General features: G+C 42.7%; 1 protein-coding gene across 3 annotated transcripts in view; it reads left to right on the forward strand.

Annotated features, from left to right (window-relative positions):
- Positions 1–18,197, forward strand: part of LOC147300756 (ribonuclease inhibitor-like) — a 92,063-nt gene extending 73,866 nt beyond the window's left edge. Inside the window, exons 6-9 of one of the 3 annotated variants that reach the window (XM_086284823.1) lie at positions 12,162–12,338; positions 14,447–14,623; positions 16,999–17,172; positions 17,848–18,193. In XM_086284823.1, the coding sequence (XP_086140949.1) occupies positions 12,162–12,338; positions 14,447–14,623; positions 16,999–17,172; positions 17,848–17,866 (547 nt within the window). In that variant the 3' untranslated portion in view covers positions 17,867–18,193. Of the gene's footprint in view, positions 1–12,161; positions 12,339–14,446; positions 14,624–16,998; positions 17,173–17,847 lie in introns of all 3 variants that reach the window. The other 2 variants (XM_086284824.1, XM_086284825.1) reach the window with 2 other exon arrangements.
- The last annotated feature ends 3,279 nt before the right edge of the window (positions 18,198–21,476 follow it).

Raw genomic sequence — 21,476 nt, forward strand, 5'->3', positions numbered from 1 at the left:
TTTTGAAATTTAAGCTTAAAGTGTGGATTTGGTGCTTTATTCAAATGCAGCTGAGAACAGGTGAGTCTTCAACCTGGATTTAAATAAACTGAGTGTTTCAGCTGATCTGAGGCTTTCTGGGAGTTTGTTCCAGATATAAGGAGCATAAAAGCTGAATGCAGCTTCTCCGTGTCTGGTTCTGACTCTGGGAACTGATAAAAGACCGGATCCAGATGACCTGAGGGATCTGGATGGTTCATACTGGGTCAGGAGGTCATTGATGTATTTTGGTCCTAAACCATTCAGAGCTTTATAGGCCAGCATCAGAACTTTAAAGTCTATCCTCTGACGGACAGGCAGCCAGTGTAAAGACCTCAGAGCTGGACTGATGTGGTCCACTTTTTTGGTCTTAGTGAGGACTCGAGCAGCAGAGTTCTGAATGAGCTGTAGTTGTCTGACTGATTTTTTAGGTAGACCTGTAAAGATGCTGTTACAGTAATCAAGCCTACTAAAGATGAATGCATGGACTAGTTTTTCCAGGTCCTGTTGAGACATCAGATCTTTTATCCTTGATATATTCTTGAGGTGATAGTAAGCTGACTTTGTTATTGTCTTAATGTGTTTTTCTAAGTTTAGGTCTGCATCCATCACTACACCCACATTTCTCGCCTGGTTTGTGGTTTTTAGATGTATAGATTGAAGTTCTCTGGTGACCTGTAATCATTTTTCTTTGGCGCCAAAGACTATTACCTCAGTTTTGTTTTTGTTTAGCTGGAGAAAATTGTGGCACAACCAGTCATTGATTTCCTCAATGCATTTACCAAGAGCCTGTACAGGGCCTCGGTCTCCTGGTGACATTGTGATATATATTTGTGTGTCATCTGCATAGCTGTGATAGTTTATTTTGTTGTTGTTTATAATCTGTGCCAGTGGGAGCATGTAGATGTTAAACAGAAGGGGTCCCAAGATGGAACCTTGGGGAACTCCACATGTGATACTTGTCTGCTCAGATGTGAAGTTACCTATTGATACAAAGTATTTCCTGTTTTCTAAGTATGTTTTGAACCAGTTTAGTACAGTTCCTGAAAGACCTGTCCAGTTCTCCAGTTGTTTGAGTAATATGTTGTGGTCAACTGTATCAAATGCTGCACTGAGATCCAGTAAAACTAGGACTGACATTTTTCCACTGTCTGTATTCAGACATATGTCATTAAACACTTTGGTCAGAGCGGTTTCAGTGCTGTGGTTCTGTCTAAAACCTGACTGGAAGGCATCGTAGCAGTTATTCTGTTTTAAGAAGTAGCTGAGCTGTTGAGAAACTGCTTTTTCAATGATCTTACTTAAAAACGGGAGATTTGAGATCGGCCTGTAGTTGTTCATTTGTGTCTTGTCAAGATTGTCCTTTTTCAGTATAGGTTTGATTACAGCAGTTTTTAGTGATTCTGGAAACACACCTGATAATAAAGAAAAGTTGACGATCTGTAACAGGTCTGACTCTAAAGTCTTTGAGACCTTTTTGAAAAAACTTGTTGGCAGGACATCTAAACAGCAGGAGGAGGAGTTCAGTTTACCTAAGATGTCCTCCAGGTCTTTGCTGTTAATAGGTTGAAACTGTTTCATGGTGTTTAAACAGTTTTTTGGTGGACACAGTACATATCCTGGATCTGCTGTTGATGTACCAATTGCTTGTCTAATTTTTTGGATTTTTTCAGTGAAGAATTTGGCAAAGTCATTGCAGGCCATGGTCGAATGAAGTTCAGCTGCCACTGACACAGAAGGGTTTGTTAGCCTGTCAACTGTAGAAAATAAGACCCGAGCATTATGGCTGTTTTTAGTGATGATGTCAGAGAAGTAGGACCTCCTTGCATTCCTCAGTTGTAAATTATAATTGTGAAGTTTCTCTTTATAAATGTCATAATGAACCTGGAGGTTTGTTTTTCTCCATCTGCGCTCAGCTTTCCTACACTCTCTTTTTTCTTTTTTCACCAGTGTGGAGTTTCTCCATGGAGACTTTTTCCTTCCAGAGATAACCTTCACCTTAATGGGAGCAATAGTGTCCATTACATTTAACATGTTAGCATTGAAGCTATTGACGAGCTCATTGACTGACCCTCTGGGCAGGTCAGGTGTTAATGGGAAGACCTGGTTAAAAATTGCACTACTGTGTTCAGTTATACACCGTTTTGTGATCACTGTTGTTGATATATTTGTGTGGGCTGAGATTTTACTTTCAAAGAAAACACAGTAATGATCAGACAGGCCCACATCAGACACAGGTGTAATCTAATGTCAGTACAAATACAGCTGCTCTGCGACGGCCTCAGAGGTTGTCTAAGAGAATATTGAGAGCAACAACACCATGAAGTCCAAAGAACACAGCAGACAGGTCAGGGATAAAGTTATTGAGAAATTTAAAGCAGGCTTAGGCTACAAAAAGATTTCCCAAGCCTTGAACATCCCACGGAGCACTGTTCAATAGTGATGGGCAGATGAAGCCTCATGAAGCACTGAAGCTTTTCATCCAATTGGTTCACCCCAACGCGAAGCTTCTTGAAGCTTCATTTGCTCTAGCAGGACACCTACTGGACGTAAAAATATTAGTTGGCATGAATTTGAAGAGTGTGGCATTTTGCACACAGCCTGTGAATGTCAACAACAAAAGGAGTGTGTAAAACATCTATATTGTAGTGATGGCAGTATACTGTGTATATTTATGCTGGCAGTATGGAAAATGATTATTTGGAAATGCCTAAAATGGAAATGATCATATACTGTGAGGTGAGGTGTGGACAGTGGTTGTGCTTTTGTAACATTGAGGCAAGGACAGTGATTAGTAGGGGTGCAACGATACACAAAATTCACGGTTCGGTTCGGTTCGATACTTTGGTGTCACGGTTCGATATTTTTTCGATACAAAAAAATGTTCATGCCTTTTTAATTTGTCATTTATTAAAATTATAAATATATATTTTAACTCAAAAGTACAGTTTTTAAATTTAACCCTAACCCTTGTGCGTGTTTTTTATTTTGACAGAGAATGCGCACCACTTATGTGCACCCCTGGTTATTTAGCTCGTCATATTGCAGCCACAGAAATTCTTTTGTCCATGAAACCATAAAGCTGCACTTTCTTTTTGCCTTATAGTCTGATTTGTCATAACTTCTCCGTTTTGTGGTAAGCTTTTCTTTGGCTGTCACTTCTTCACCCTGACCTGTCTTATTTGGCTCAGCAGAACTAAAATATATATTCTGCTGCTTTTACACACGCACTCACATAAGCTCAGCGATTCTCTGCGCGATCAACTTCTCACATGTTTAAGCTTGCTGCGGGAGATTTCACTTGTCATGTTTGCATAGTAAGCTAACGATTAATAAGACAATGTCAGAGGAATTGGTGCACAAATTATCATCACTCACCAATCAGTGCTGTCGCTCTCTATACACAGTTCGCACGATTGCAAAGTGAAAGCAAAAAAACAAGCGCAAATTCAAACGCGATTTCAATATGTCACATATTGACAGTGGCTCACCGATGCCAATGACATAATTACCCAGCTACATTTCCGAAAGAATGCAAAAGCATTGACATATATTTTTCCTTCCTACAATAGCCCGACGGGCAGGGCAGAGATAGATTTTGGTACCCCGACTGAAAAAATCGCTAGCCCCGGGACGTCGGGCTAGCGATATTGCGAGCCCTGTATCTGATTGAGGAATCACTCATCTTTGTCTTTGCACTAGGATAATGTCGGTGTAAATGTGCAGTCATATTCGTTGTGTTCCCACTAGTGCTTTCAGGTTAATCTTGTTGAAATGACCTTAACGCCACAACACGGCAAATCTCCGTTAACGAGCTACCGCCGATCGCCCCGTGCATGGGGCTAGACGGCCAACACGTTAACGAGCTAACTGCGCTAACACACTAGCTCCCACCCATGTAATTGAGCATTGCGTGGCACATCCAACATACTGTTTTACTTTAGTCCATGACTCGCTTACCTTCAGGGTCATACGTCACATGAAAACCAAAATAATTCCAAATGCCAGATCTGAATGAGGGTGGGCGAGGTCCAAGTTGCAAGGAGTGCTTAACTTCTGTCTCGCTAGCTTGCCCTGCGCTCTTCCTTCTGATGATGCTGTCTGTGTTGAGCGCTCAGTGGATCTGCGCTGGACAGTACAGCCTAGGCGGAATAGTCGAACGCAGATTCACTGAGCGCTCAACACAGACAGCATCGTCAGAAGGAAAGTTGATAAAATAAATTACAAATTTTGTATTGTTCGATACATATGCGTACCGAACCGAAAGCACTGTATCGAACGGTTCAATATCGATACGAATATCGTTGCACCCCTAGTGATTAGTGTTTAGGGGACACATCATTGGTTTTTATTTAAAAACAACAGTTTCTCCACTGTGGCAGGTCGTAGGCGATTTCTTTTTTTTCCAAACTGTCTCTAACTCTCACTAACCGCAACTCTCCATCAAACGCCCACATTTTGAATGGGGTCTGAGGGGTTTATATCGCTGTCATAGCTCGCGGCAAAGTTTGAACCGCTTCCTGAACCAGTCACGTGGTACAGCCGGACAGCGAGGCTTCGGACGTCATCATTTTCAGCTCCTCCCATAAATGAAGCAAGCCTCGATACGCGCTTCGCGGAAACGCCCCCTCCATTACTCGACACACGCTTCGAAGCCTCGATACAGAACGTCACATCACTACTGTTCAAGCCATCATTCAGAAATGGAAGAAGTATGGAACAACTGTAAACCTACCAAGACAAGGCTGTCCACCTAAACTCACAGGCCGAACAAGGAGAGCGCTGATCAGAAATGCAGCCAAGAGGCCCATGGTGACTCTGGATGAGCTGCAGAGATCTACAGCTCAGGTGGGGGAATCTGTCCATAGGACAACTATTAGTCGTGCACTGCACAAAGTTGGCCTTTATGGAAGAGTGGCAAGAAGAAAGCCATTGTTAACAGAAAACCATAAGAAGTCCTGTTTGTAGTTTGCCACAAGCCATGTAGGGGACACAGCAAACATGTGGAAGAAGCTGCTCTGGTCAGATGAGACCAAAATGGAACTTTTTGTTCAAAATGCTCTGTGTGGAAAACTAACACTGCACATCACTCTGAACACACCATCCCCACTGTCAAATATGGTGGTGGCAGCATCATGCTCTGGGGGTGCTTCTCTTCAGCAGGGACAGGGAAGCTGGTCAGAGTTGATGGGAAGATGGATGGAGCCAAATACAGGGCAATCTTGGAAGAAACCCTCTTGGAGTCTGCAAAAGACTTGAGACTGGGGCGGAGGTTCACCTTCCAGCAGGACAACGACCCTAAACATAAAGCCAGGGCAACAATGGAGTGGTTTAAAACAAAACATATCCATGTGTTAGAACGGCCCAGTCAAAGTCCAGATCTAAATCCAATCAGGAGTCTGTGGCAAGATCTGAAAACTGCTGTTCACAAACGCTGCCCATCTATTCTGACTGAGCTGGAGCTGTTTTCAGAAAGATTTCAGTCTGTAGATGTGCAAAGCTGGTAGAGACAGACCCTAAAAGACTGGCAGCTGTAACTGCAGCAAAAGCTGGTTCTACAAAGTATTGACTCAGGGGCTGAATAATTACACACACCCCACTTTGCAGTTATTTATTTGTACAAAATGTTTGGAATCATGTATGATTTTCGTTCCACTTCTCACGTGTGCACCACTTTGTGTTGGTCTGTCACGTGGAAGTCCAATAAAAAATGATTCGTGTTTGTGGCTGTAATGTGACAAAATGGGGAAAAGTTCAAGGGGACCGAATACTTTTGCAAGCCACTTTATTAATCCCCCGGGTGGTTTTCACACAGCTGAATAAACGTCAAACAGAAAACTGATTAAGCAGAAGTGTGAGATGGTCGAGAGTTTACTCCAGTGTCCTGTTATATTTTAGATAGCAAGGAGCAGACAGCTGAGTTTATTAAACTCCATCGAGACAGTGGTGATGCTAATCTGAAGGCTAGACCGTCCCATTTCATAGCCGTTTACTTCTGGCCTACCCAACCTTTGGAGGTATAGTTCTCATCACGCTGATTTATGTCCAAGTTTGATTCTAATTCCGACAGCGGTGATGTTAAAATGGGGTGTAACGTCATCATAGCAGCTTTGACTCAGAGTGATGCTGAAAAACTAGTTCATGCATTTATTACGTCCAGGCTGGACGACTGTAATTCATTATTATCAGGATGTCCAAAAAACTCGCTGAAAAGCCTTCAGCTAATCCAAAATGCTGCAGCAAGAGTCCTGACAGGGACTAGAAAGAGAGAGCAGATTTCTCCTGTTTTGGCTTCCCTTCATTGGCTTCCTGTTAAATCCAGAATTGAATTCAAAATCCTGCTCCTCACATACAAGGTCTTAAATAATCAGGCCCCATCTTATCTTAATGACCTTGTAGTACCATATCACCCTATTAGAGCACTTCGCTCTCGCTCTGCAAGCCTACTTGTTGTTCCTAGAGTATTTAAAAGTAGAATGGGAGGGAGAGCCTTCAGTTTTCAGGCCCCTCTTCTGTGGAACCAGCTTCCAGTTTGGATTCGGGAGACAGACACTATCTCTACTTTTAAGATTAGGCTTCAAACTTTCCTTTTTGCTAAAGCATATAGTTAGGGCTGGACCAGGTGACCCTGAATACTCCCTTAGTTATGCTGCAATAGATGTAGGCTGCCGGGGGATTCCCATGATGCATTGAGTTTTTCCTTTCCAGTCACCTTTCTCACTCACTATGTGTTAACAGACCTCTCTGCATTGAATCATATCTGTTATTAACCTCTGTCTCTCTTCCACAGCATGTCTTTTATCCTGTCTTCGTTCTCTCACCCCAACCAGCAGATGGCCGCCCCTCCCTGAGCCTGGTTCTGCCGGAGGTTTCATCCTGTTAAAAGGGAGTTTTTCCTTCCCACTGTCGCCAAAGTGCTTGCTCATAGGGGGGTCATATGATTGTTGGGTTTTTCTCTGTATCTATGAAGCGCCTTGAGACGACTTTTGTTGTGATTTGGCGCTATATAAATAAAATTGAATTGAATTGAATTGACTGGCAGCTGCAGTCACGGAGAAACTTGCGTATCTCTGTTCGGGAATAGCAGATAGAGGTAGGCTCTGAGAGGACGGCCAGCGTTTACGCTACGAAGACACGACCGAGTGTTTTAACCTGACAGCCTGAGGTGTTCTTCAGTAAACTGGACTACCCGACAGAAGGACCCGAGGCCCCGCTGCACTTTTTCGGTAAGTTAAACGTGTTTGTAAGCTACTCCGTAACTACCGTCCTTAGCTCGGTCCTGAGACCTAGCTAGCTAAGATGAGCACTCGGCCGTCAGGGTTTGTTTAGCTAACCCGTGCAGGTGAATGAATTTACCCTGACTAAAGAAATCAAGAGAAACGCCCCGGGCTGCTCAGTCACTAATTACCGTTACTGTACTTTTATTACAAGTATTATACTGTAAAGGCAACAGGCTGCACCCTGCTGCAGCTCCTGTGCAGAGCTGAATATTAAATATCTTATTAAACAGCACCATGTTTTCAGTCTCCACATGTGTAGAGACAGTAACACCTACTTTAAAAACCTGGCACTTCAGTAACTCCTCATTAATCTGTAAAAACCGATCAAATAGCAAAGCCCGATATTTACTGAAACCAACGACTTCCTCTTGGCAGCTTAAGTTAAAATTTTAATTTTTCGACTGATTAATTTTTTAGCACTGACTGTATTTTTTATACTGAGTTTGTTGCAAATATTCAGGTTAAAAACTGTCTGAAATATTGTTAATGAGGTATGTTCACAAAGACACATGTGCAGAACTCTGTACAGCTTCCATCCTTTAAGACAAATAGTTTGAAGCATTAATATTTCTTCTTCAATACCAGTGCTGATACCAGTGCTGATACCAGTGCTGATACCAGTGCTGATACCAGTGCTGATACCACCTCCGTATATTGTGACCAGGATGCAGCAGCACTGAAACCTGCTCCATCATCACATCTTTGCAGATGTCCATTTATAAAGCTCCAACAACTCAAAGGTGAACATGATATAGGAACATCTGTTCGTATATAAGGCTTTTTTTAAATAAACAGCTCATATGTCAGCTGTCAGCAGAACTGTAGGACTGAAAAAATGTAAGAGAAGAGAAGAACACTCCCGAGTGTGGGAGGACAGAAGGATCAGCTTTATTTCAGATTTGAGAGATAAACTTTATTTATTTATTTATTTATTAATTTATTTAGGACAGTGCATGTTAATGAACATAAATGTAAAAAAAAAAAATTACATGAATGTAAACATACCAGATTATAGCCAAGGACTAATTTCCATCTGTTGTCCTTAAGCATAAAAAATAGACATAATAATTCATAAAAATTCATCATTCATTCATAATAAAAACTCCGTCACCAAACTTACACACACACACCATTCTGTTCCCAAATAAAACATTAAAACTGTACAATTCATACATGATCGCACACTTGATTTGTCCATAACCAGTTTTTAACCTTTGCCTTAAACAAACTGAGTGTAGAGCATTCTCTAATGGGTTGAGGAAGACTGTTCCACAGATGGCCTCCCTGGACAGAGAGGACGTTCTGCCCAAATGCTGTCCGTCTGTGGGGTATAAACAAGTGTCCTCGGATTGTAGCTCGAGTGGTCCTGTCTGAGCTTTCTTTATGCCTAATGAACTGCTTTAATGGTGGTGGAGCAAGGGAGTGTAAGACTTTATATATTAAACTCACTCTTTTAAGTTTCACCTAGTTATTGAAGTTCAGTAATTTATGTTTTTTAACACATGACAGTGGTGGTGGGAAGTCGGTTTTTTGTCAAGTAGTTTTAAACTTCTTTTATAAATGTTTTCAATAGTTTTAAGTGTTGTTGGACAAGCAAGTGACCAGGACGTCAAACAATAGTCCATATGAGAGATGATCATTGAGTAAAAATAAGTTTTTGCAACATTCATATTTAAATTATTACGTATATGATTAAAATTTCGATTATTAAATTTAAGTACCTGGGACACTTTATTTATGTGACTCTTGAAGGATAATGTTGGGTCTAGAATGACCCCAAGATATTTAAATTCTGGAGCTAATTCAAGCTCTACTCCATCATATTTATATTTCAGTTTGTGATGATTGTGTTCTTGTTGTGACTACAGGAGCCGTCCTCAGATTCAGACCTCAGCACCACCCAGTGACAGCAGACAGATCATCCTATAGTTTCACTCTTTGTAGTAACTCCATAATTAACTGATGAAAACAGTCCAAAGGTTAAAGTACCACATGCGCTGTCAGTGACAGCTGCAGCTGTTTAAAGATAAAGTTAAAAGGATGAATCACCCATGTAACTGTGTCACTGTATATCAGCATCAACAGGACCTGAGTTTGGTGTTTGAGAGAGCTGTTGTCTACGTCTGTGTGCTGTCATTGCTCAGTCTGACTGAACGATGGACAGACTCAAGTTTGACTTTGAATCAAACTGTGTTGTTAAACAGTTTCATGGTTCAAAAAACAAAACAATCAAAAACACTTTTTTCATACTTGTGTTAAGTTTTGTATAGAAATGAGACAAAATTGATTGTGAGGTTAAATGTGATAGAAACAGCTCACACTGACATCCATCCTGATCAAACATGAGTGTCATGAAGCCTGTTTGCAGTTATTTGCACTGTTTTCCACTCTGGATGTTGTTTCTGTTCAGCTGTGAGTATAAAAGGCTCCATTCTACAACCTGTTTGTGTTAGTTGTTCAATAGAAACATTATTTTGTGCTGATGTTGCACTTCTTTTATTCACAACCAAAGAGTTTTTGACGTCCGCATCAAAATACAAAGATCAGTATTGTCTAATGTTTTGGCTGCAGTGTGTTTTTGCAGACAGGTATAACAGAACAGCTTTAGTGTTTAGATTTTTTAAACTTGAGTATGAACTTATACAAAATGCAGCAAGATATTAAAAAAACGTTTGATTATAAAATCGACTATATTGGATTCATATCGATATCGGACATAAAAAGTGGCATCGTTCCATCTCTGCTTTGACTAGAGACACAGCTCTAATCAAAGAGGTGGTCCGCTTGCCTCCGCCCCAGAGAGAAGGGTTACATCTCCTGGGTTTAGGTGCGGCTTGCCCCTCTGAGGGCGGGGGTACCTGGACTTGGGATATAGAGTATGTTTGGGGAGTGCGACGGTCTGTGCAGTTTCTATTTGTGTCTGTCTACACGTTGGGTGAGTGCCGAGTATTTGGTTGTGCATATGGGGTGGGAATGCACGTTTGTGTCCGCGTGCGCCTGTCTATGTGTCAGGTTGGGTCTTAGACTCCACCTCTCTGGGTACATCTCAGGCCCTCCAAAGTACGGAGGCCTATCTCCCCTCACCACACTCCCTGCCGGTGGCTGATGCCCTCAGACGTTGGTGTGTTGGTGGTCCTTGTCGTCTGGGGCTGGGCGCTCATGTATGTACCGGCTCACTCCTGGTGGCCGATTGGCGATTCCCCCCCTTTTGGTGGTTCTCCTCGGGTCCTTGTACTCTGGGGCCTCTGGATATCTGGGGCCTGGATCTCCTCCATACCTGCTTCATACCCTGGGGGACGGGGCTATGGCTCCCCACACTCCCTAGCAGATCGTTACATGGAGAAACCTTTGGAATACAAGCATGCTGATCCACACAGGTGTGCACACAGGTGTACACACGGGTGTTCACAGACGCGGACTACACCTTTATGGCTGCTGCCTCTAAGCACATTGTGCGCCGTCTATCTTGCGTGCTGCACAATATCGTTTATTATTTAGTATCTACTGATATCTACTACTAGCTAGTTTATTGTGATGGTGCTGTTTTTATTATGTTGCTTGCTTTCTCTTCTGTTTTTTTTTCTCCATACAGGTGATCCAGGTGTTTTGTTTGTTTTTCTTTTTTTCTTCCCCCCTTTCTCACCGTCTCTTCTCCCCTTTGGTTTTCTTTCTCTCCCTCTCTTTCTTTCATTCTTTCTCCCTGTCCTGGTCCCCAGTCATGTCTGTCCCGTTTGTAGCAACCGAAAATAAAATAAATTCATAATTATAATAAAGGTCAATCAAATGGACCAATATGGAAAGGCCATGATGATCCACTTGGTAAAATAAATCCGCTTGGCATCTTTCTTGGCGTTAAGACAACAATTCTGATGGCTAAAGATCCAAACGGGACACACAAAAAAAAAGAGACACGTTTTGAAAGTTTACATTTCTTCAGTGTTGAGCAGCAGAAATGAGACTTTCCTGTCAGAGGTCATTTTTTAAAAAATGAGGTGAATCAACCATGAAAACCATGAATCAACATGTGAACATGAGCTGATGCTGCTGAAGTGAAGCAAAGTTACAGAGGTTTGATTAATATTGAGTAAGAACTGGACTCTCATACAGCGAGACTCAAATGCCTTTAAACATCAGCTTATCCTGCTGATCCAAGTCCAACACTGAGTTTGTAAAAACATGTTTGTCAATCATTTTGTTTGGTTTCTGAGGAAAATGATTCAATAACTTGCTGCTAATACACAACATTTCATCATATTTCCTCATAACCCTCTTTTGTCTGACCATTTGATCCCATTTGAATTTGCAATAAAGGATCCACAGAGTTTGGTGACAATAATGACAGTAGATGTTTGTGTGAAAGTGCTGGAAGCAAATGAGTGTGTGATGTTCTTTCAGTGTTGCACTTTGTAGACGCTCCCTGAGCACTGGTCTCACAGCCAGCTGCACATAGAGACCAGTGTTGTTAGTCCAGGTCAGAAGATGACTTGTTGGAATGAAAATGAGCTTGTAGTTTGTCTGCTTTAATAATGTGACTGGAAAAAGGTGTTGGACTTCAAATATGTCCATTTCTGTCACACTTCACCTTTAAAAGTGAAGCCATGTGGTTCCTGGAAGGAAAAACACGACTTTTTCAAGTCTTTGTCCTGTTTTTATGAGAAATGTACGACTTTAATGTGAAACATTCAGAGTTTTTTCTCTTGTTGTGTTTGTTTGAAGCTGCTTCCTGTTGGCTTCAGCTGTTTGGAGTTTCCATTTTCTAAACTTCTACATTCTGAACCTTCTTCAGCTCTGAACAGATGATGAAACACTGAATGATTTCAAGCACTTTGTCTAATAAACTTACATCTTTCATTCTTTATACAGATTGTGGAGCTGTGGTTTGTCAGAGATCAGCTGTGATTATCTGGCAGCAGCACTGAAGTCCAACCCCTCCCATCTGAGAGAGCTGGACCTGAGCGACAACGACAAGCTGCAGGATCCAGGAGTGAAGCATCTGTGTGGTTTCCTGGAGAGTCCAGGATGTAAACTTGAAACTCTGGGGTCAGTCAGCATGTTTTAGTTGTGCTGAGATGAATATGATGTGAAAGTTGTGCTGACACTAAACTGCAGACATCAGGCTGATATTATACTGATCCACACTGAGGATCTTCATGGTAAACGTCTGTTTTCTTCTTCTCTGGTTTAGTCCATTGACTGCAGCAGAACAATGTTCACATTTCAAACAGTGATACTCAACGTATGGCCCGCGGCCCACACGCGGCCTGCCCACCTTTCCTGATTCAGAGAGAGGGGACCCTGATTAACTGTGTAGCTTCTTCCTCACAGTTCTAAGTATCAGACACAACAATGAATAATCCACAGCTGACTGTCTTTAGCAGGTCAAAGGTCACGGCACACAGCAGACAGTCAGAAATATTCTAACTCTGATCATTTATCAGTTGTGACACTGTGAGACTTGATCAGAGGTGTGATCATCACAGCAGAGGCCTTTGTGTCAAAGTCACTGAGGATCAAACAGAAACACATGAAGCAGATTTTCCTCTTCTGGCTTTTTATAGCAGATAACCTTCAAAATATTCTGCAGTCGATCAAAAACTGAAGCAAACCATGAAGCAACATGTGAACATGAGCTGATGCTGCTGAAGTGAAGCAAAGTTACAGAGGTTTGATTACAGACACAGCTGAGAGTTTGTAATCTGTCATCATTTTAAAAAGTTTCCATGGAACAGCAGAAATGAGGCTTTACTGTCAGAGGCCGACAGCACTGAACACAACAGCAGACTGGTGGCTAATAAACAGTGAATGATGCAGAAACAGATGTTTGAAGCTGTTCTTGGAGTACACTGAGAGAGAGAGAGCTGTGCAGGCAGGAACAGCCAAAGTCAGAGAGAATTCATGAGCATATTGATCAAACGTGAAGCAGAGTTTGGATCTTCTTTTGCTGCTGCTTCACTCAGTTTTGGTTGGAGACAGATGAAACCTGCAGCTTCAGGATCTGTGAGCTGTCCACTTTCAGCCCCGACGGCGTGTCCGTGTACGTGCCGTCGAGTGAACGATCCACGCTCTGTGTTTCCATCTTTGTGTGTTTAGCTGCTCTCATTTACTGTTTTAGCTGTTTGCTGCTTGTTGAAATAGTTTGTGAGCTTTAACCTGAGATTCTGGCAAAATACATTTATATTAAACATCGATTCAGGATTGAATGAATCAACATCGTTTTATTCAAATTAAAACCATTTAAATGGGAACATGAATTTTTTACAGCCGCCTCTAATGCTGGGTAATGTCAGCTGGTCCATGTGCAGCTGGCTGTGAGGCTCAGGGAGCGTCTACAAAGTGCAACACTGAAAGAACATCATCCATAAATATTGAGTAAGAACTGGACTCTCATACAGCGAGACTCAAATGCCTTTAAACATCAGCTTATCCTGCTGATCCAAGTCCAACACTGAGTTTGTAAAAACATGTTTGTCAATCATTTTGTTTGGTTTCTGAGGAAAAAGATTCAATAACTTGCTGCTAATACACAACATTTCATCATATTTCCTCATAACCCTCTTTTGTCTGACCATTTGATCCCATTTGAATTTGCAATAAAGGATCCACAGAGTTTGGTGACAATAATGACAGTAGATGTTTGTGTGAAAGTGCTGGAAGCAAATGAGTGTGTGATGTTCTTTCAGTGTTGCACTTTGTAGACGCTCCCTGAGCACTGGTCTCACAGCCAGCTGCACATAGAGACCAGTGTTGTTAGTCCAGGTCAGAAGATGACTTGTTGGAATGAAAATGAGCTTGTAGTTTGTCTGCTTTAATAATGTGACTGGAAAAAGGTGTTGGACTTCAAATATGTCCATTTCTGTCACACTTCACCTTTAAAAGTGAAGCCATGTGGTTCCTGGAAGGAAAAACACGACTTTTTCAAGTCTTTGTCCTGTTTTTATGAGAAATGTACGACTTTAATGTGAAACATTCAGAGTTTTTTCTCTTGTTGTGTTTGTTTGAAGCTGCTTCCTGTTGGCTTCAGCTGTTTGGAGTTTCCATTTTCTAAACTTCTACATTCTGAACCTTCTTCAGCTCTGAACAGATGATGAAACACTGAATGATTTCAAGCACTTTGTCTAATAAACTTACATCTTTCATTCTTTATACAGATTGAGGGACTGTGGTTTGTCAGAGATCAGCTGTGATTATCTGGCAGCAGCACTGAAGTCCAACCCCTCCCATCTGAGACAGCTGGACCTGTACTACAACAACAACCTGCAGGATCCAGGAGTGAAGCATCTGTGTGGTTTCCTGGAGAGTCCAGAATGTAAACTTGAAACTCTGAGGTCAGTCAGCATGTTTTAGTTGTGCTGAGATGAATATGATGTGAAAGTTGTGCTGACACTAAACTGCAGACATCAGGCTGATATTATACTGATCCACACTGAGGATCTTCATGGTAAAGTCTGTTTTCTTCTTCTCTGGTTTAGTCCATTGACTGCAGCAGAACAATGTTCACATTTCAAACCTTCAAAGAAGAAGAAAAATCCTCCACTGGAAAATTCACTGTGAAACTCTCAAACTCTTCATTGCACCTTAAAGTCTGTGTGACACTGAAATCCAAAGCAAAATGTGCGTTTGCTTTACAGACAGCAGTCCAACACAAACATACACACATCATCCAAAACACAGTCCAACATCCAAATCTCCTCCACTGCCAGCATGAATGATGGGAAAGAGAAGGAGGAACACTCTGACATTCAGGGTTAGAATGAGTTTCATCAAGCAGACTGTGAAGATCAAAGCTGCATTAGAAAGCTTACATGAATGAATGAGTGGACAGAAGTGGACAGAGATCATCTGAAGCACTTCAAAGGCTTTAAATCAGCACATTTCTCTTTATTCTTTATCAACTCTGTTAGTTTCTCTCAGTTTTCTGTGGAATGAAGCTAACAGCAGGCTAATAAGATGCTGACCAATAGGTTTCTATTAAAGGTTGTAATTTGTATATGAAAAAGTGCTTTGGCTCAGCAGGGATCAGCTTACAGGTAGAATACAGCTGCTGGATGGGATTAGCATGTCATAGCTATCTACCAAACTGCTAACTGGGGGATTTCAGGCCATCTATGGATCATTTTTGCTAACTGTTTATTCAGCTTAGGCTCACAGGGCTGCAGCCTGTGCCCTAGCTGTCATAGGGCAAGAGGCGTGGTCCACCTGCACAGGTGAGCAGTCCATCACAGGGCCAACAGAGAGCGACAGAGAAGCACTCCCTCACATCCACACCTACAGCCAATGTAGAAGCACCAATGAACCTAAGCAGCATTTCATTGGACTGTAGGAGAACATCCAACCTCCACAGAAAGGCCCAGCTGACCAACAAGCTTCAACCTACAACCTTCTTGCTCTAAGGCACTAGTGCTAACCACTTTTGCCCATTTCAGCCCAAATCCTGCATCTTCCTGTTTCTGACTCCAGGCCAGCTCCACTAACACTTTCTCATCAGACACTGCCACCTAGTGGAGGAAGTCTTAGTTCCATTTGAAGCTTCAGATTACAGTTAGTTCCTTTACAAAGAGGTGGAGGTGGTGGGGCCACAGCACCATCATCACTGAGTGCCATAGGACACTTAACCTTTGTTTCCATATGCTGGGAACTTCCTGTTGTTCCAAGGAGGACTGGAAAATGTGTGAAAATCTCCCAGTCAGTTCCTCACAGCACACTTCAATCATTTCCCTCCCACAGCATCAGGACCAGGGCTTTTTCTCTCTTTGGTCCCACTAAGAGATTTCCACACAAACACCTCATCAGTGGGACTCTCAGAGCTACCAGCCCTTTGCTACAATCACAAAGCTCTTCATTGAAATCAATGATATCAAAGCTGGAATCAAATGAGTCCAAGTCTTCTGCTGATTCAGCATCACATTCATCTTTGCTCCTTGTTCTGCATCCCCACCATGGACTTCATTCCTTTCCAAGCCAGCCTTGAGTGTCCTTTATTCAGCTCATCCTCTGCTTTACTTTTACACCTGATTTTAGCTGCTTTATCTCTCTTTCAACAGGTTTCTGTGCCTCAATCTTTTTCTTCTCTCCCTCATAACAAGACAGCTTCTTCTGCCTGAGAACATGTTGGAGTGATTTACTAATCCAGGGCTGCTTATTGGGGAAAATACTTCCTGTTTCCAAAGTAATCCCCATTTTTCCCAGAAACAAATGTCAGTAGAAATCGATGATCTAAGTGAGAACATGAGCCTTTAAAAAGTCCCAGTGGGTGCAGTCAAAGCAGTCCCTCAGTCCCAGTATAGAGTCTTTGGTCCAGACTGGAACAACTGTGTGCCCAGTTTGAGCTCTCTTCAGTGCTGTGACCTGACAGACCCAGAGGGGCCATCACATCACATTTAGAAGCTCCCCTGATGGAGCCACAACACATGTCCAATACTTAGTCTGTCTTGTTGGACCAACTGGAAGAAACGATTCAAGGACTTAGTCACAGAACAGAGATTCAAATCTCCAAAATCCAACTGGCTGCATCAGGACATATAGTCTGAAACTCTGCACAGTTTCCTGTTTGAAGCTGCTTCCTGTTGGCTTCAGCTGTTTGGAGTTTCCATTTTCTAAACTTCTACATTCTGAACCTTCTTCAGCTCTGAACAGATGATGAAACACTGAATGATTTCAAGCACTTTGTCTAATAAACTTACATCTTTCATTCTTTATACAGATTGAAGAGCTGTGGTTTGTCAGAGATCAGCTGTGATTATCTGGCAGCAGCACTGAAGTCCAACCCCTCCCATCTGAGAGTGCTGGACCTGTATGGAAACAACTTGAAGGATCCAGATGTGAAGCATCTGTCTGATCTTCAGCAGAGTCCAGACTACAGACTGGAGACTCTGGGGTCAGTAGAGTGATGGAGTGAGTGGGTGGTGCTGTCAGCAGTATTGTACTAAACACAGTCAGTATGAAACAAAGATCCAGTGTTTCCTGTAAAGCTGCAGCTTCTCAGTGAAGCTGTGAGAGGAGAACGGTGACAGGCTTCAGGATTGGACACAAACACTTCCTGTTTCTCACCTTTATGGTCACCATAGTAACGGCTGACACGCTCTGATCAAACACTGTCAACAGCCAATCAGCTCTCTGAACAAAGCAGCACGCAGACCAATGACTGCATTGATTTCCAAGTTTAAAGCAGTGAAGAACACAGTCTGTAGGTGAGGAAGAATTTAGTGAGAGCAGATGTTTGGATGGAATTCCTCCAGTTAACAGCTGGAACCGTCCATCTGGATTGTTGGGCTTGTTGTTGGGGTTCCTACAGAGCTCAGAGTGGACACACCAAGGTTCTTCTAATGAATGAAAGTCCAAACTCAAACTAGGAGGGAAAAACATTTTCAGCAACTTCAATAAAAATCCAAAGATTAGAAAAAGTGAAGCAACAATGAGTCCTAGTACAGTCCCAGCACTGACGTCCCTGCTGCTCTTTATACTGGATGTGCTGCATCACTGACTGACAGCTGATGAAGAGTCTCTGGAAACACTCGTTTATCTCCTCTGCTCTTCCTCCTTCTCTCTGCAGGTGGAGGCCACGATGGTAAACAGGACGGTGTGTGTGCTGAGAGAGGAGCAGCTGTGTCCTGATGATCCAGAGAGGTTGAAGCAGCAGCAGCTTGTGTGTAGAGACGCTCTGACTGGGCCATGTTACTGGGAGGTGGAGAGGAGAGCTTCATCCAGCAGTGACTGACAGAGGAATGAAGTGCAGATGACTGTCAGTGCTGCAGAGTGAACTGCTCTGAGAACAGCTCCACTGTCAGACACAATGTAGAGTCCAGCATCAGCCCTGTGTGTCCCTCTGGATCTGACAGAGGATCATCAGTGTATCTGGACTGCTCTGCTGCTGCTCTGTCCTTCTACAGTCTCTGCACAGTCTCTGTCTCACTCTGGAAAGATTTTACAACTTGTTGTAATTACAGAACGTTAATATAATATTCAAACATGTGATCTTCTCTTTATTTCTGAATCTTTACCAAATAAAGAAAAACCAAACTAACAAACAGAAGCTGTCGTGTCCTTTTTCACCACATCTGTGAATCTTTTCTGTGTTTTTCCTCTTTTCCTCCTTCCTGCAGCTCCATCTTCATCATTCTGTGTCCAGTATATGTGAACACGTCCAAAGCATCTGAGCCTCATGTTACCCGTTTGTGTGAGTTACGCCTGTCGTTGTGTTGTGGTGTATAAATAAGGGGCAGGAGACAGCGCTGGATCTCTGAGTTCTTTACTCTCAATTTCTGCAACATCTGCAATATATAGAAATGCAAACCTGTGAGCTGTGTGTTGTGCGTCTGCTCGGCCACCTCTCCTCCGGCCGTGCTGGAAGCAGCTGTGCGTTTGACAGTTTTATCGACTCGACAATAATTGAACAAATTAAATGTTCAAAAATATCAACTTAAGCACTTCAAAGTCAACAAAAAGCTTAAAACAATGAAATAATATTTCACTGACAAAACAACAGCTGATAAGAACGATACACAAAATAATACAGAAACAAACAAATAAAAGTTATTAACCAGGATCCATGTTTTTGTCACAAACACTGAATCAGCTGATTCACTCTTTATGTTTCTGAGTTTGTTTTGTGATTATAGTTCTGGTTTCTGTTTCTGTGTCTTCACTGTGTCCCACGTCTCCTTACTTTGGACTCTGTGTTATATTTCCTGTTTTACTTTGACAGTCCTGTGTTACTGTTTCCTGTCTCGTGTGTGTAATTGGTCCCAGCTGTGTTTCCCTCCTGTCTCCCGTTCCCTGATTACTAAACTGCGTCCACGCCGCCGGCGCTCCTCTCCACAGCTGGATTCCAGGATTTCAGAGCATCCAGCTGTGGTGAGTGATGGAGACACTTTCTCTGCTCCCTCAGTAATCAGGACAGTTTATTGAACATCAGAGGACATAAAGGACTGTTTTTCACCTGCCCGTTCTGAACCTGGACATTAAAGACTGCTGGCTTCAAGGACATTAATCCCAGTGTCAGCCAGCCAATAACAGCCTGTGTTTTTCAGCTCTTTAGGAGTCAGAAATGAGAAAGACACAGACTGCTAACCGCTCCCTGCAGGAAATAAGCTCCGCCTCTTCCTTTCCTGTATATGAGGGATTCTGACATGAGACACAATGAGTTTCCTGTTTATTGTGACTTAAAGCGAGCAGCAAAGACACTAAACTGTGTGTTTCCAGCTGAAGCTGCTTTTTGTGTTGCTCCCACAATCATGTCTAAAACAGTCAGTGAGGAAAACTCAGTTTATGCTTCCAAGCTCATTGTGAGAGGCCACATTGTGTTCCTGCAAGTGCTGATTTTGTCTGCATCCCTGAGTTTAGTGAGCTGCCTCCAAGGACTTGTGAAGCCCAGTGTGTTAAGGCTGCATCTCCCAGATGTTTCCACCTTTCCAGCAGAGACGATAAATGTTCCCACAAAGGCTCAAAGACGGTTTGATTTTCTGAGTGTTGGCCTCAAGAGATTGCTCAGTGAGCACCTGAGTGTTTCTGGGACATCGGACACTAACTGGAACTTCAAGTCTGGTTCTGAAGCTGCACATGCAAAGACTGTTTCTGGTTGTAGAGACCTGGCTGTTCCAGGGATTGTAACCTCCCCAGAGGCTGAGCTGCTGACCTCAGCTGACTCTGGAGCCTTGAAGGTAACTAAGTTTGCACCGCTCGGGTGAGCCATCTCAGCTGCAACAGCCTCCACAGAGAGCTCACGCAAGCTTACCCAGCCTGCTGAGGATTTTATGCTGCTGCAGCCCAAAATGGGCTAAAATCGCCCCTGTTAACAAATAACAGCCCAACAGTAACTTTTATGCTTATTGTAGCTGTTAGCTAAAAACACTAATTTAGCTTAGTTTGCCCTGAATTCAGCTTTAACAGACATGATCGACTGTTTCCAGTTAGGGTTGCCAACCGTCCCTTAAAATACGGAATCGTCCCGTATTTAGAAACAAAAGTACACGTCCCGTATTGAGCTAATAAGGGACGCACTTTGTCCCGTAATACAGTGAGACTCAAAAGTAGTCTATAACTTTTAATGGAATTAACACTTTGTTTGAAAACATAATTCCCAGCCCCTCTCCTGCTTTGTGACCAATGAGCTGACAGCACACTTATCGCACACTGTTTGCCCAGCTTTATGCTGGGCAAACAGTGTGCGATTTTTTTTTTCAGTCACGTTATTCAGCTCCTGCTCAAACTGCACGATTGACTCGCAGGGGTTAGAAGTTTGTAGGTCACGATGCAGGTCTCACACTATACGGCCCGATGCTCTGATGCGACCTGAGTGCTCACACTGTGCCTCCATAAAATGAAGGTTATAGCAGAAAATCTGTCGCTCTCTGTCTTTCACTCACACAGACACACCACCACCATCAACTTTGCTAAATTGCTAATGAAAAACATTGATCGGGCAGCTGTGATTGAGCAGCAATGTAAATCCAACTATTTTCACGGTTGTTGTGGTCGTGATAATTTTGTGAGGCCACATCGAAAAGGCTCGGATGAGCTTTCCAAAGTTCTACAAGTTGTGCCTCCATCGCTTGTGTCCAGATCACACGCTGCACAGCCACGCTGCTCCGTCTTTTTCACCGACGTTTACGTGTTTGCGCGTGAGCAGTGTGAGCGGCTCACGAGCGATTGATGATCGGGAGCTGCTCGAGGTGTTAATCGCTTCTCGTTACCCCACGTATACTACACGACGCACGACGAAGGCCAAAAAACGGTCCGATCACCAAAACGGTCGCACGACTCAAAAATCGGCTCAAAATGGGCCAAAAACCGCACAGTGTGAGCCCAGCATTAGAGCAGCAATGTTTGTTCCCCTCAGAGAAAGGGAAGAATGGGACAAGGAAAACACCTGGCTGGAAAAAGTTAATATGGGCATGTGCAGTGAATATCAGCGCTATGTGGCCAGAAGTGTGATAATATAACTTATTTTGTGTAAGAAACAACTGCAAGGATAGATGATTACAACAAATAGATGACTAATACATAAAAGTAATACATAGATGAATAATGATGATGAGTTAAGATGCGTAATCATGGGAACAGGCGGGTTTACAAACAGGAGCAGCTGATTAGCATTAGAAAAGCTGAAATAATACCTCAACTGAAGCCAATTGTACTAAATGCACTAAATGTGCACTGTTACAAGAATATTTTTCTTTCTAT

This window comes from Aulonocara sp. 'chitande type north' Nkhata Bay, unplaced genomic scaffold (assembly GCF_057382095.1).
Source record: "Aulonocara sp. 'chitande type north' Nkhata Bay isolate Kocher_YH1m ecotype deep benthic unplaced genomic scaffold, A_spYH_male_GT1.1 unmapped_scaffold_2, whole genome shotgun sequence".
In the NCBI taxonomy this organism is placed as follows: domain Eukaryota; kingdom Metazoa; phylum Chordata; class Actinopteri; order Cichliformes; family Cichlidae; genus Aulonocara; species Aulonocara sp. 'chitande type north' Nkhata Bay.